We start from the raw sequence: 15,685 nt of genomic DNA, 5'->3' as shown, positions 1-15,685 counted from the left end.
TATTAGAAAAGGAAATTAAATACTCATTGGGTTTTGACTCTAAGCAGTGAAGCTGGATTACTGCAGCCATGAAATGTTTGCATCATGATACAGCATCTGGAAGCCAACGAAAGTTTGGAAATCAAAAAGAGTTTTCTGAATATGTTGTTTGTTCAAACTGATTACGGTTGACACTATTTGGATTTAGGGGATTTTGACTTTAGGCATCAAAGTTTAGGTTACAGAAAGCATAGGAGAGAAAAAAATTCTTATTGATAATTTTTTATGTCCTGCAGAATTTTTCTTTCCCAAGTACCAAGCGTACTATAAAAAGTAGTGTTCCTCTAACTTGTTATTTTCTGTTTTATCCACAAATTTTAATGTATTTTCTTGAATTTCATGTGATAGGTGAAGGATCTGTGACCTTGGCTCCAAAGTCAATACACCTTCCACAATGGCTCTTGATCTTGGCTAAAAATCATTACAAACAGAAATAAACAAGCAATGATTTTAATATAGATTTGCTTGATTATTCTGCAGTGGAAGGAGCATGATGTGCACATTTTTTACATACTAAGAAATATGAGAATTCAGATTCATTCAGATTTTCTGGCGTCAGTATTTTTTTTAAATATGTTTTGCCGTATTTAAAGCAAAAGGTGGATAAATTGGTACATATGCTTGATCTAAAAGATTCATTTGTATTTCAGAGTGTACGGTATGTTTATGGTTGCCATACTGCTCCAATGTCAAGTGCTCCAGTACCACTCCTCTATTTAGCAACTTCCATTATTTAGTTTTCCTGTCTCTCCTAACTTTTTGTCATTCTTGTCACTAGTCACACCTGAAGGCAATTCCTTGTACTCGATTTCCATGTCTTTTTTTTTTTTTTTTTTTTTTACTAATAATAATAATAAAGCAATGGTGGTATCAGAATAAAGAAAATGTATACAAGTGCTTGTTGCTACTTTATCTAACAAAAGATATCCCAATAATATACTCTCAGTTTTGTGGTTTCACCATGACAGGATGTGTTGTTGCTTTTTGCAAGGCACTACTTATTTTGGAACAAACATCAAATTCAGGCTAATGAAGGACAGAAAAGTGATTTGCTGAAAAGGCCTTTATCTGCAAGCCAACAAATCATATGCAGTAACTGTGCAGCACTTTCAGCATTGCTAGCAGCATGCAGTGATAAACTAGCTGGGAACTTTTTTCTCAATAAAATGATCTTATTTATCCATTTACCTGGCTGCCATGCTGTTAAAAAAGAACACAATAGACATTAGCAAACTTTGCAACTAATTTGAATCTTTGATTCCTGTAACTTCAGTAATTTAAATTTTGTAAGAGGAAAAACACTAGAAATAGTCAATCTGTCGAGCCGTTTTAGATCCCTCTTATGTTGAACAGAATAAACACCATTTTGCACATATGCATATATTCAAGTACCTGTAGTTTCCAATCGTTGGCAGACCACCAAAATATATTTTCTGATTTTCCTTCAGATTAAGACCAGTAGCCGAACCCTTGGATATGGCCACAATCTTTTCCTCAGTACCTTGGCTGATATCCACGACAATCACAACAGCTATAACAAGATGAATGAAAGGAGTTTTAGCAAAAGAGTCCTTAACATTTCCTTATATATCACTCTTGATATTGTTATCTGGTCTGATGACATAAGGCTTACAAATTCCCAGCAGTACCTTGTTTTTTGTTCCTTGACATGGTGAGAGCTTTCCAGCGTCCATCATTGTGGCGGTTAGCTGATGTGGCACTACCAACCCCTGATCCAAGGTCAAAATTCACCCTCACCTTCCCTTCTGACAGCTCCAGAGATAGGAAGTCCTTCTGCAAAGAACATCAACATAAAAATAGCTGTAAGAGTCGGTTACTTTAACTGCATACAAAGAAAATAAAGCCTTTAAAGCACAATGTTATAATATTATTCGAACACATGCCAGGGTCTTTAGCGACACTTCATGCAACATGCTACCAATAATGGGTTTTATTAGTATGCAGTGCAAGAAGTTGGGAATCTAAAAACTAACAGATATTCCAAACAGTCATTTGTGAAGCTCTTGCCCACACCAGTATTGCCATGACATGTTTTGTTATACTGTGCAGCTCTACAATAAACCACCTACAGTGCCTTGCAAAAGTATTCAACCCCCTTTAACTTTCTGACCTTTTGCCACATTTTAGGTTTCAAATGTAAAGATATACAATTTTTATTCTGTGTGAAGAATCAACAAGTGGGAAACAATCATGAAGTGGAATGAAATTTATTGGATACTTTTTACCCTTTACTCTCAGTGCAGCAAACTCTTTCCAGAAGTTCAGTGAGGATCTCTGAATGATCCATTGCTGACCTAAATGACTGACAGTGAAAAATAGAATCCATCTGTGTGTAACCAGGCCTCCGTATGAATGCACCTGCACTGTGATCGTCTCAGAGGTCGGTTTAAGGCTCGGAGAGCATCATGAAGAACAGCAAACACACCAGGCAGGTCAGAGATACTGATTCAGAAAAGTTTAAAGCCGATTTGCATAAAGATATCTTTTCCAAGCTTTAAACATCCCAAAGAGCACTGTGCAAGTGATAATATTAATATGGAAGGAGTATCAGACCAAATCTACAAAGACCTGGCCGTCCCTCTAAATCTTAACTTCAAACAAGTAGAAGACTGATCAGATATACGGCCAAGAGACCCATGATCACTCTGGGTGAACTGCAGAGATCTAAAGCTGAGGTGGGAGACTCTGTTCATAGTACAACACAGATCTGGTCTTTATGGAAAAAAGCAATTTCTTAAAGATAGCCATAAAAAGAATTGTTTAAAGTTTGCCACAAGTCACCTTGGAGACATGGCAAACATTTGAAAGAAGGTGCTCTGGTCAGATAAAACCAAACCAACACAGCTTATCACCCTGAACAAAATCCCCTCTGCCAAACATGGTGGTGGCAGCATCATGGTTTGGGCCTGCTGTTCTTCAGCAGCGACAGGGAAGATGGATGGAGCCAAATACAGGACCATTCTGGAAGAAAACCTGTTGGAGTCTGCAAAAGGCCTGAGACTTGGATGGAAATTATCTTCCAATGATCCAAAATATAAAGCAAATTCTACAATGGAATGGTTCACTAACAAACATATCCAGGTGTTAGAATGGCCTAGTCAAAGTACAAACTTGAACCCAATCGAGAATCTGTGGAAAGAACTAAAAACTGCTGTTCAAAAAGGCTCATCCAACCTCACTGAGCTTCAGCTGTTTTTCAAGAAAGAATGGCTAAAAAAATTAGTCTCTCGATGTACAAAACTGAGAGACGAACCCCAAGAGCCTTGGAGCTGTTTTCGCAGCAAAAGATGGGACTACAAATTATTAAATCAAGGAAGCTGAAAAACTTTGCACACCAATTTTTTTCAGTTTTTATTTGCTAAAAAAGTTTAAAACATCCAATACATTTTGTTTCACTTCATGATTGTGTCCTGCTTGTTGTGATTCTTTACAAATAACTATAATTATAATAACTATAATTTTACATAATCTTTATTTTTAAATCCTGAAATGCAGAAAAAGATGGAAAAGTTCTATTTCACAAACATACCATGTCTTCAGTGGCCAGGTACATGAGCAAAGCATCAGAGGAGAAAGTGCGGAACTTCAAGGTTATCGTGGAAACATTTGGGTTCCACCTTGTTGGTCGTCCAACTGCAGCATAGCCTTCCCCGTCCAGCTGAACTGTCCCCTCACCATCGGTTCGCTGAGGACTAAAGAACAAAGCTGGATGCAATTTCTAATTTTTTCACCCACCTTCCAAAAAAGTCTTTACATATCAGAGATAGAAGGATGATAAGTAGAAGACTCCATTGTTTGGTAATTTACAAAATGTATTACAACAACTAAAAACAGTAAAAAAAAACAAACATAAATTATATATTAGTTTGATATATATCCATTCGTTTACCTGACAACGCAACCTTTGCAGTCTCCCTGTCTCTCTCTGTAGTTCCACAAACCAATAGGTTTACCATCCAAGAAGGTCTCTCCCATGCAGCCCGTAAATGTTGATGTTTTCACTGCTTCTGCCTTCTGAAGGACAGAAAAAAACCAATAAATTGTTAAAAAAGGTACAGCCAAATTACTGTATGTTCAGATTAATGCCTTTTACCAACAAATACCTTTGCAGTGCCAAGAATTCCTCCAACAAACAGGTAGGCGTTCTGGTCAACGTCTAAGATGGTGTAAGCTGTGGGTGAGTTGGCACTGGCGGGTGTTGGCATCATGCCAGCCATAGGACCGTCCAAAGGATAGACTGATATGGTACCATTCAGACCATTACTGCAGAGCAAAACGAGGAGAAACATTAAAGGGGTTTGATAATAACCAGAAGTTCACTGATAAATGCAACACAAGTGTCTATGGAGGCATTGAGCTGAACCATATCTTTGCTTTCACGGTGGAGTCAACATTATGCATTGTGCAGAAGAACATTTTAAAGACTGAAAAGTCTGCGATCCAATCGGTAAACACCTTTGGGAAGTCTTTCTGATGGAAAATGCATGAAGCAGGTGATACTCTTCCTTCATGTCAATGAGATTGTGTGCAAACAACAACGACACCATAGCTTATAGAGGGAGGGGAAAAATAGATTAGAGAAGATCTTTGAAATGATGTGCCAAAGGCTGACAGGACTAAACACTCTAGATTTCCCAGGTGTCAAAACAAGTTTTTTCTACACTGGCATTGGTAAGAAAATATTTTGAGTCGCTGCTGTTCTGGTCTCTGTTGCTATTGATCACTACTTGTTAAATAATGTGAGTGAGAGGTAAGGAAAGACAAAATATATTTTAGAAAATGTCAGCAGACATTCTGAAAGCAGAAAAACAGAATTGTTTTTATTTGACCCTTCTGTTAATGACATCTGTGATAATCTGATTAAATATTGTCTTATTATTATAGCTTGTTGAAAGTAAATAAAATTGGACTACATATGTTTTATAGCCAATATATTTACTAATAAAAGGACAATCACATATGCATCCCTGCAAGTTTCTTACCGAGACGCTTCTATCCGGTACCAATTACCGTCGTAGATTGTGTGATGGGGATATTCAACCCTTCCCACACCTGAACCCACATCCCAAAGGAAATTCACTTTCCCCTTGCGCATCTCCAGGGCCAAGAAATCAACCTGGGGTACAGAAGAAACATATTGAAGTCACGGTCAATAAAATATTATAGTGTCGGAATCTCAGGTTTCATGTCAATGAAAACAAATTAGCTGTTTGAAATTGATTATTACACAAACTGTTTTCCAATTGTCTGACTTGTTCAGGAAAATTATGAAACTGGTTTTATTTAGGGGAATGCAGTATGATGAGTCTATATGTAGGTTTAAAGCAGTATACAGTTTAAAACAGTAGTAAAGAACTTTAATTTTTGAGTGATTTTGGCTCCCTCCAGTGTTGTCTGAAGAAAGACAATGTTTCCCATGAGGACCTGCGTGATAAAGGAACATAGTTTGATAAATTCCTGATCTCCCGGTCCCCTGCATTTGGATTTAACTACATTTCTGTTTCCAGTGGCTGTGTGAAAGAAAAGGCATTGAATTTAACTGTGGCAAAACAATGTCAGAGTGTAAGGGTGGCCCATCTACGAGGCATGCAGAATCATACTCTTCAATCAGAAACCATAGGAGAGTGGAGACTGAACCCAGTTGTTGAGAGTATCCGGAAGAAGAATAATGTAGCAGAGGTGGACCTCTTTGCCTTAAGCGAAACAAAACATTATGTACTGTAACGTGGTTTTCAATCTCACAATCTGACAGTCTGCTCGGACAGGATGCTGTGGATGCTGTGTGCACAAGCTACTCTTCTAGGATTGTTGGGCTCTTCGTCGGAGGAAGAAGGGTAGCATTTGGCACTCTTCTTCACTTGACTTTTGAAAGGCCAGACTCCTTATTAAATTCTTGTGAACGGGCAGTTGTAAAGATTTTTTTTACGTGTATGTCACCTTTTTACCTGTCATTTTATGATATAACAGATGGAAGCTGTTTGGTGCAAAGGTCACAGGTTGGACCCATAGTGCTACCCTATGCCAAGGCTATTCAGATATTTAAAATAACCGCTGGAGGTCTTTTGCCTCCACTATTAAAGGTGTTTGTTTCTGTAACCCCTTCCTGACAATTCTTTGTGAATAGTTGGTCAGTGGTTAGTGTGTCACTTTTTGAACTGTGCTTTACATTTGAGGCACCTGAGGATTGCATTTGTGCCCTCATGGAAACTCTCGAAGGTTTAATTATGTGCTCAGCAGGAACAGAGGGACTTCCACTTCCTGGACTGCAGTAAGAGGTGTACCTTTAGTGACATCTACATTTTAGCTACCTGGGCTTCGTCCTTTACCCTTTCCCACTTCTACAGGAGGAATGTCACTGCTCCTCATGCAGTGGCTGTCATAGTGTTGTCTACCTGCACAGTTGACCACTGATATGTACACTGTGTGCAGAATTATTAGGCAAATTAGTATTTCGACCAGATCATCCTTTTCATACATGTTGTCCTACTTCAAGCTGTATAGGCTTGAAAGCCAACTACCAATTAAGTAAATCAGGTGGTGTGCATCTCTGTAATGAGAAGGGGTGTGGCCTAATGACATCAACACCCTATATAAGGTGTGCTTAATTATTAGGCAACTTCCTTTCCTTTGGCAAAATGGGTCAGAAAAGAGATTTGACTCTGAAAAGTCAAAGATTGTCAGATGTCTTTCAGAGGGGTGCAGCAGTTTGGAAACTGCCAAGCTTTTGAAGCTGGATTTATCGCAAAATCAAGCGGTTCATGGCAAATAGCCAACAGGGGCGCAAGAACCGTGTTGAAAAAAGAAGACGTAAAATAACTCCCCATGAATTAAGAAGGATCAAGCATGAAGCTGCCAGGAAGCCATTAGCCACCAGTTGTGCCATATTTTAGAGCTGCAACATGTCTGGAGTGCTGAGAAGCACAAGGTGCTCAATACTCAGGGACCTGGCCAAGGTAAGGAAAGCCGAAAAAAGGCCACATTTGAACAAGACACACAAGACCAAATGTCAAGATTTGGCCAAGAAATATCTGAAGACTGATATCTCCAAGGTGTTTTGGTCTGATGAAATGAGAGTGAGTCTTGATGGGCCAGATGGATGGGCACCAGGCTGGATCAGTAAAGGGCCACAAGCTCCTTATCGACTCAGATGCCAGCAAGGTGGAGGTGGGGTACTGGTATGGGCTGGTATTAAAGCTGAGCTTGTGGGATCTTTTTGGGTTGATGATGGAATCAATATCAACTCCCAGACCTACTTCCAGTTTCTGGAAGACATTCAAGAAAAACATGATATTCATGCAGGACAATAATCCGTCACACGCATCAAAATACACCGCAGCGTGGCTGGCCAGAAAAAGTTTAAAAGGAGAAAAAAAGTAATGACATGGCCCCCTTGTTCACCTGATCTGAACCCCATGGAGAACCTTTGGTCCTTCATGAAATGTGAGATCTAGAGGGAGGTAAAACAGTCCACCTCTCTGAACAGTGTCTGGGAGGCTGTGGTGGCTGCTGCACGCAATGTGGATCGCAAACGGATCAAGACACTGACAGAATCTATGGATGGAAGGTTTTCGAGCGTCATGGTGAAGAAAGGTAGCTATGAGATGGGTATATATTTGTTTGTTATTATGCTGCCTAATAATTCTGCACATTAATATTTACCTGTACACACAGACATCCTCATAAAATGGCCAAATCTAAAAAAAACACATCAACTTCCAAAAATATGAAACTTTGATATTAAGGAGTCTTCTGGGTTGATTGAGAACCCAATTGTGGCCAAATAATAAAAATAATCCTCAAAAATACAACTTGCCTAATAATTCTGCACACAGTGAAGTAAATGTGGACTCTTAAATGACATTGTTATCAATGTGTCATCAAGAGGTAATAACTGTCCTGTCCTGTGTTAGGAGGAATTAAATAATATTTGGGTTATAAATGTAATCAAAGTTCTTTAACTTCAGGATGACCGCCACAGTTGCACGTAAGTCATGTGACTACATTCAGAAAAGTGCTAGTTGCAGCAGGTATACAAGCCTCCCACTGACATCACCTAGAACACGTCCAGTGGTGTGACTTTGTTAATATATATTTGTCACCTCTGTGCTGCACATATGTAGATAGCCAGGTGATTAGTACGTCTCCTAGTGGTCATCCAGATTTCTTGGAACTTTGGTTAAATGCAGTACGCAACCCTCATTGGTTATGCAAGCAGATCGCAGACAACACAAATCTCACCGTCTTAAAGGAATGGAGGAATTTGGAAACTTATCAGCATCCAACCATTTAATAGAAAGGTATTTGTTGGAAATAAGATAGAAATACTAACCAGGGTCCCAATTTTTATGTGTTACCCATCAAACAGAACCAATTGTAGCATTTATCCTGGAGATAAATGTAAAAGAGAATGATAAAGGGATTTTACACCCAGCTCAGGTCTATTTCAAGATTACAAAAGCTGAAGTTTTCTCTAGTGGCCCCTTTAACTGGATTTTCCACAGGATTTATTTGTATTTTGATTAACAACCCTATCACTTATGTATGAGTTTAAAAAAAAATTGATATGTGAATTCTGAGCATGCAGCCTCTTCTGCCGTCTTTGAACTGCAAAAAATAATTATTCATATCACCTTATGGACAATTAGATATTATCAGTGAGTCGCATTGGAAAACACAAATCACACAAACACACAAGTGAACACACTTTCTTTCTAGTCTCTCTAGAGTACAGGCGATTATTCATTAGCAGAGATCACAGAGAAACATTATTATTCAACTTGCATTCAATATTAGTAAAAATGTAAGACGTGAACAAAAACACACACTGAATTATTATTTATACTAAATTAGAATATCCATGAGAGACCGAAACACATATGTGTTTGAGACGCCCCCTTCAGATGAAGCGGAGCAAAGATTCCTCTGGGGAAATCAGGGAAAAGCTGAGAGTAACACAAGCTTGTTGTTAATTGCTGCTCCACTCCAACACACCCATACACACACCCACGCTCACACAGAAATACACTGCACGCACTTAGGGACTATCACTAGTACCTTTAAAACAGTGCTGTGTTATATTTTAAGGGTTCTAGGGGGTATGTGTCAAGATGTATTAATTATTCTCACATTAGATAAATCACAAAGGGATTAGATGTAGGCTGAGCTCTGTTATTTTTTTTCAAGTTTAAGACATGACTTGTTTTTGTCTTTTTATATACATGTTTTTGTGTTTGCAAAAAAGCAGAACACATAAAACCCCCAGACATTTTCAAGAGTGATACATATACAGCATAAACTTAGGATTACAACATAAACCTACATTAATGACATCTATATATTGGGTACCGTATCATCTGGAACTTAAGACAATGTGTTAGAAATAGATACATTTGTGCATTTTCAAACCATTAAAAATGATTTTACTTACATATTTGGCAGATCCAAGGTAAAAAAGGAGGTTATCAGGTGTGGTGGTTTTAACATGAAGGATGATAGTATTGTACCTTCCTTTTCTGATATCAGGGCGATAACTACGGAGACAGTCACCACCTGATGAAACAGAAACTTTGATCTAGAAAACAGGAAACAAGGAGTTAAATCTTTTTTTTTCTTTAAGGATTTTTTGTTGACAATCTGAAAAACCTTTAAGTGAGAGAAAAACAAATACAATCAAAGCCAATATAAAGAAGTGGATTTGAGGGTGGTTCTCCATTTTTATTGGAATTTCTTTAAATGAGAGGGTATCATTTGATTCCTTGCAGAAAAACATGTATATAGCCTGTAGCTCGTCTAACTTCAAGGTTCAGTTTATAAAACACATGATCGTAAATAAGACTAATATATAAAAAAAAGTTTTTTATTGCAAACATTTATGTTATGGCCACGCTGGTTCGTGGGGACTCACGCTCCAAATGTGCATAAGAAAAAAACTGTCTCAAAGGAATAATAATTTCTCAATAAAATTCTTTTTCCTCACTGATTGACCACAATAACATAGTGAATGTGAAAATAACATACTGAATTGGCTTGCTTTCTGGCCTGGTTGATCAGTTCCTTTATTTGTGAGATGTTCCGCCTCAAATTGTCTTGAAGCTTTTTAATTGGTTGCAGCTTCTCCAGCAGCCTGTCGGCTTCATCCTCCAAATCCTTCACTTTAGCTCCTGCAGCATGGACTAAGAGTAGAGAGAGATGGAGGAAAACGAGTAAAAACGATGGCACAATTCTTCAAAACTATCACAGCTGAAAGTCAAAAGCTTGCAGGAAAGAAGAATAAGAAGAAAGAAGAAAGAATACGAAGATAAGTGAATCATAAGAGAGCCAAAGAAATTAGTGTAGCTTAGCATTCAAAGAGAAATACTTTAATTTGACAGTGTAGACTGTGTAAGAGAGTAATAGAAAGAACTTTAAAAATTGGAAAGGCGTTATAAGCCTTGCGATGAGCCCAGATTTCATGCTCATTTGAATGGAGGCATTAATAGCAGCAAATGTAGGGTACAGATACTAAAGGCAGCCAAAAAATTAGTGTATGGTGCATCAATACAGCTTTGTAAATCTGTTTAAATTCTTATCAACTGTTAAGAAGACATAACAGATTGACATATGATGTTGACAACTGAAATTTTGGATTTTCTTTTTGTGAAAAACAGCAGATTCGAGGTCTAAAATCCAAAAATACACTTTTATTGAGTATTGGTGCACCAAATACGACATAAAATTTTTTTTTTCCATTAAGGTAAGTGAAATATACATACTGATTGCTGTGGGGATTGAAAAAAAGAGAAACAAGAAGAAATATATCAAAATTTAGGTAAATTTACCAGTTAAAGTTTATTAAAAAGTGTTTACTTGTATTTAGTTTTTAATTATAGCAAATGTAAATTAACCCAGTTAAAAATCAAGCATATATAATTGAATGATTTGTGAGTTAATGCAGATAATCAATGATAATGCACTTTACTGTTTTTTTCAGGGTCCTGGATCATCTGATTGGCTGCGTCAACAGTTTCTTCCAACTCGCTGCAGTTCAGCTGCAGGTTTCCAAGGCGGAGGTTCAGATCTGCAAGGCGCTCTAGGACGTCTATTGCTGTAGCATTGGCATCAGCTGCTACTGCTTTTGTAGCTGCTAATTTAGATGATGTATCTGTGAAAAAAGCAATGCACAATCATCAATTAACAAGTACCATAGCTTTAAAGGATGGCTATAATTTAAATTTCTTTCAAGAAGACGTGCAACTTTTTGCTTGAATAAAACCTGATTACTACTTTGTCTTTAAATCTAACCTGACAGTTGTGTTCAACCTGTATTTCAACTGTTAATTCATAACAGCAAACAAGGGATGTTACAATTCCAATAACACAAGCAGGGTAAGAAAGAGGGAATAAAAAAAAAGGCTGCTATGAGGGTGCCAGTTATAGCTACGTATACATTTCATGCATGCAAAAAATCTTACAGCAGACGAGAATCATAGAAAAGATGTACATCTCTACTTCAGATGTAACCAACCAATGTTAGTGTATTTGCAAAACTTTTCACAGTGCCATGCACATTATTTTTCTGCGCTGAGAAATCAGAACATCACCCAAAAGTCCTACAATCCAGATAATGACTACACTAACAGATAAACTGCTTCGGCTGCTGCAGACTAACCTTTGACCTACATTTAAAGTGAGTGTTGGTGAGTCACAAGGAGCAATACTAAAGCATTAGTCATTTTACAGACATTTAAAGCAAACAAAGTTAACTAAAGAGAAGAGTGCAACTTCTTCACTGTAGGCTTTTCTCTACAAACTGGTAGCTGTAAAGAAATGGGTTACCATCTATAGCATGGACACTATAAAACATTAAAATGGTAAATAAAATGAGCACCTGGGCTATGACACCAATATAGACTAAGCAATATAGAGGAAATGTGTCATAATTTCAGTACATTTTAAAGCTTACTTAACAGATCTAAATAATCATCTTTATAAAGATATTTGTTCCAAACTACAATATAATTTAAAAGCCTATTTATTACACTAATTGATTTATATGCCGTCAGGCAAGCCTTTTATGACTGAGGATTGAACAATCTTACCATTGGGCATAGCGTTGAGTGTAGCCAGGGTTCCATTAACAGCAGTCAGAAGGCCTTTGGTTTTGTCTCTCGCTGCTTTAACTCTCCCCTTCAGTCCCGCCACATTGTCTGCATTTTCTAAACACAAAGTAAATAAGGATATGTCAAGCTCTGTCGTAATGGGATATCTTCCCTTTCCATCTAATGAACAATATTATTTGCATCAAATTTACAGAGGAAAACAGACTTTCGTAAAGACCATTAACATGTTGTAAAAATAAAATGGAGACACTGTTGAGGTAGTTTACTTTACAGTACTATTGATTTTATGGAGACACTATAAATTCAACAGTTTGACAGGCCAAGGGTCATAAGAGAAAAAGTGTCTACAAACTGTATGAGAAGAAAAGAAAGGCCTCAGAAAAGGCAGATATATTCAAGAATGCTTTGCGCAGAGAGCTCTCCTCACAAAGCATTATGTGGCAGCAGCGACTAATAAAGATGGTGAGGGGACCGCGCAGTTGACCAACGGGGAAGTGATCATCTGTTTTTGAACGGTAAGTAGAGTGAGTTCACTATAAATTCCCCACTCTATATATTGATTGAGGGTTTTAGGGGTTAGGGCGGACGTTCGGAGACAGTAAGCTTGTATGAGCTATGAGAACAGCAACTTTTAAACGGAGCGTGCACAAGGAGAAATAGGCTCGTGCATGCACTCGCACCTGCATTTTTGTGTAATGTGGAGATGTGGACAGGGCGAGTGTTCGAGAAAATCCTCCAAAATACCTTTAAAATAGGACTTTAATGGCTTAAATGCTTAACTAATAACCTAATTTGTTAATAAAAAGGTGAGAAACTTGTTAATAAATAATATTGCTTTTGCAATGTTTAAAAGATTATTTTGTGTGTCCAAGTGACACTGGTAAAATCTAAAACAAAAGGACCTACATGTGTTTATAATCCAAGTCCAGTAGACATTATTGGAAAAAGCCAGTACCTTTAACATCATTCTGAAGTTGTTTGGCTTTGTTCAGCAGTATTTGACTCTTCTGGAGGGCAATTTGAGCCGCTTCCTTTACTGGAACATCTGGACCCAAAACCTGAAAAAGCAGCCATGCAAAATCTGTCACTTAACATCAAATTCAGCACAAAAAGAGGACAGACAGTTTTCTATTTTTCTATCTATTCTATCAATCTTAAAACTTGAAATTCATCATTACTGTAATTTTAAGAATATTTTAGACAAAAAATAAGAACAAAATACACTATGATTTGGATATAATCACAAACAAAGAGTCAAGCCAACATTTCCTTTCAGGATACATGCTTGGACAAATATTTATTATATTGAGAGGACACACCTTAAGGACCTTGATGACTTGATGTAATACTTATAGTCATTTAAGGTCTGTATATTTCAGTTGTAATAAAAGTATGAGTGATAAAATCTAATTAAGAAATCAATTTCAGACACAAATAAAACCAAAATGACCATAAAACATGGAAAAAAGAATTTAAAATGTACTGAAAAGATAACGTTTCTGAAGTCTTACCAGTGACAGAGCCTCATTTGCATTCTGTTTGGCTGCCTTTGCCTCTTTCTCTGCTGCATCAATATTGGCTTTAATATTACTATAAGCATGGACAGCAGCAGTTGCATTGAAAGACAGGTTTTTAGCTTCAGCCAAAATGCTATAAGGTAAAGAGTAAGAGAGAGGGGGAAATAAAAACAAGAAAAATAAAAAAAAATTATCAACCCTTATGACAAAAAAGCATTTTCAATCAAATAAAATTTATGCTTTTGTAATAATGTCGAGACACAACTCTTAAATCTTATAATTTCTTCAAATTTAAAAATTTTGAAAACAGGAATATAAGGAAAGTACAAAAAAAATCCTTTTCCTCTTTAGGATATGTCAGTACTTTACAGAGAAAAAATCCTTTTTAATACAAGCTTTTAAATACAAAAAAAAAAACATCCCTTATTTACATAATTTTATTACATGATTTCCTTTCCACTGTGCAGCTGACGGCTCCATTACTACATGGTAAAACAGAGCTTTGTTAGTACTGTATTCACCCGTCTAAAATGGCAGCAGACTCATTCAGCTGTTTGGCATGTTCCTCTGCTTCGCCGACTTTTTCTGCAACGCTACCATCACTCAAGCCATCAGCAAGTCCCTGAACTTTGTCATCCAGCTGAGCATGAAGAGGATCAAGATCTCTTTCCATCCCCTCTAACTCCTACAAATGGAGATCATAGGTTTACATTTAAATATCTTTAACAAAATAAAATGACTTAATTTCTTTTCAGCAGACCAAGGTCAAAATCAACAACAACAATTTTTTTTGGTACCTCAAGTTCCTTGTTGATGTTGTCAGAAAGCTGATTTGCCTCATCTAGTAAATTATTTCCTTCTCCAAGGATCTTTTGTGCGTCTTGTTTCACACCGCTGACTGCATCTCGCTTTTTCTGCAAAAATACAAATTAATACATTTCAGCAGAAACACACTTAATTAAAACCTTTAAAAATAATTTCTTAAAGAGCCACTTTGCCTCCTAATCTTTATTTTTAGAATTTACTTTTCTATTCAAAACACTAAATGAACTCCATCTCATCACTTTGATTGGAAATTCTAGAAATTAAAACAATAATTTAGGGGTTGTGCTTTGGTAGCGCAGTGGTTACCACACACGACCCATGTATGGAAGCCTTAGTCCTCGACGCGCATGTGTTCATTTCCCGCATGTCCCTTTCTCTTATACCCTCTTTCCTGTCATCCTACCGTCCATAAAAAAACAAGCCACTAGTGCTGCAAAAAAAAAAAAATAATAATAATAATTTTGTCACTTTGAATAGTCAAATTAATAGTGTTTTTGGCCTTGTATCCCCCTCTACATCCATTTCTTTTTAGTCTTACACTTACTAGCAATCTATTGTAAAAAGTCTATTCCTCTCATATATTCGTGAATAAAAACACATTATTTTTAGTATCTATACATTTCAATCTGAAAAACTCAGATGAAGAGAAAAGACAATTAGGAGAAATTTAGTGATACAATTACTTTGTCTTTGGCGCTCAGACCTCGGCAGGAAACATAGCGCTTAATTTTGATAGATATGCATGAACAGGAGCCAAGAATAGGGCTGTTTTTCCCCCAGGCCTGAAACTGGTGGTGGAGTGGAGATAGATGAAGTTGGTCAGTCTGTAGACTGTTGGTTATCGAGACGGTATGCTGAGCTTTATGGGGAGATCCAGTGAATTGCGCGAGCTGATACTAACACAAATTGAGAGAACCTGTCCATTATGAGCAAGCATGGAGCGACATTGGAGAGGAAACCTCTGGCAGAACTAGGCTCAACATGGCTTTTACTGGACCGGTTAAGATGAGACAGGGAATGCAGTAATAGTCCGGGTGGAATGACACTCTGATGAAGCTTTAGCTATGATGGTGGAAGAGGGGCTGGAGGTGGGTTGAAACGGGGTCATCATAAATGAAGTCACAGGGCATCCACTGCCTGCGCACAGAATCAGACAATTACGATCGGAGGCCTTTTAAGATGAAC

General features: G+C 37.4%; 1 protein-coding gene across 9 annotated transcripts in view; it reads right to left on the bottom strand.

Moving 5' to 3' along the window:
- The window catches only part of lama2 (laminin subunit alpha 2), a 224,090-nt gene that overhangs the window by 28,052 nt on the left and 180,353 nt on the right, over positions 1-15,685 (bottom strand). For 4 of the 9 annotated variants that reach the window (XM_015369189.1, XM_015369209.1, XM_015369215.1 and 1 more), the window contains 16 exons: positions 14,473-14,589; positions 14,197-14,360; positions 13,670-13,808; positions 13,114-13,216; positions 12,138-12,254; positions 11,018-11,200; positions 10,812-10,817; positions 10,078-10,232; positions 9,488-9,631; positions 5,043-5,176; positions 4,164-4,323; positions 3,950-4,074; positions 3,590-3,752; positions 1,689-1,833; positions 1,432-1,570; positions 1,228-1,239 (listed from right to left, as the gene is read on the bottom strand). In XM_015369189.1, coding sequence (XP_015224675.1) covers positions 1,228-1,239; positions 1,432-1,570; positions 1,689-1,833; positions 3,590-3,752; positions 3,950-4,074; positions 4,164-4,323; positions 5,043-5,176; positions 9,488-9,631; positions 10,078-10,232; positions 10,812-10,817; positions 11,018-11,200; positions 12,138-12,254; positions 13,114-13,216; positions 13,670-13,808; positions 14,197-14,360; positions 14,473-14,589 — 2,006 coding nt within the window. The remainder of the gene's footprint in view (positions 1-1,227; positions 1,240-1,431; positions 1,571-1,688; positions 1,834-3,589; positions 3,753-3,949; positions 4,075-4,163; positions 4,324-5,042; positions 5,177-9,487; positions 9,632-10,077; positions 10,233-10,811; positions 10,818-11,017; positions 11,201-12,137; positions 12,255-13,113; positions 13,217-13,669; positions 13,809-14,196; positions 14,361-14,472; positions 14,590-15,685) is intronic. The other 5 variants (XM_015369202.1, XM_015369222.1, XM_015369234.1 and 2 more) reach the window with 3 other exon arrangements.

The sequence above is a fragment of the Cyprinodon variegatus genome, unplaced genomic scaffold (genome assembly GCF_000732505.1).
Source record: "Cyprinodon variegatus isolate N-32 unplaced genomic scaffold, C_variegatus-1.0 Scaffold37, whole genome shotgun sequence".
Classification (NCBI taxonomy): domain Eukaryota; kingdom Metazoa; phylum Chordata; class Actinopteri; order Cyprinodontiformes; family Cyprinodontidae; genus Cyprinodon; species Cyprinodon variegatus.
Note: the sequence above shows the minus strand (reverse complement) of the source record. Positions and strands in the feature narration are given on the sequence as shown.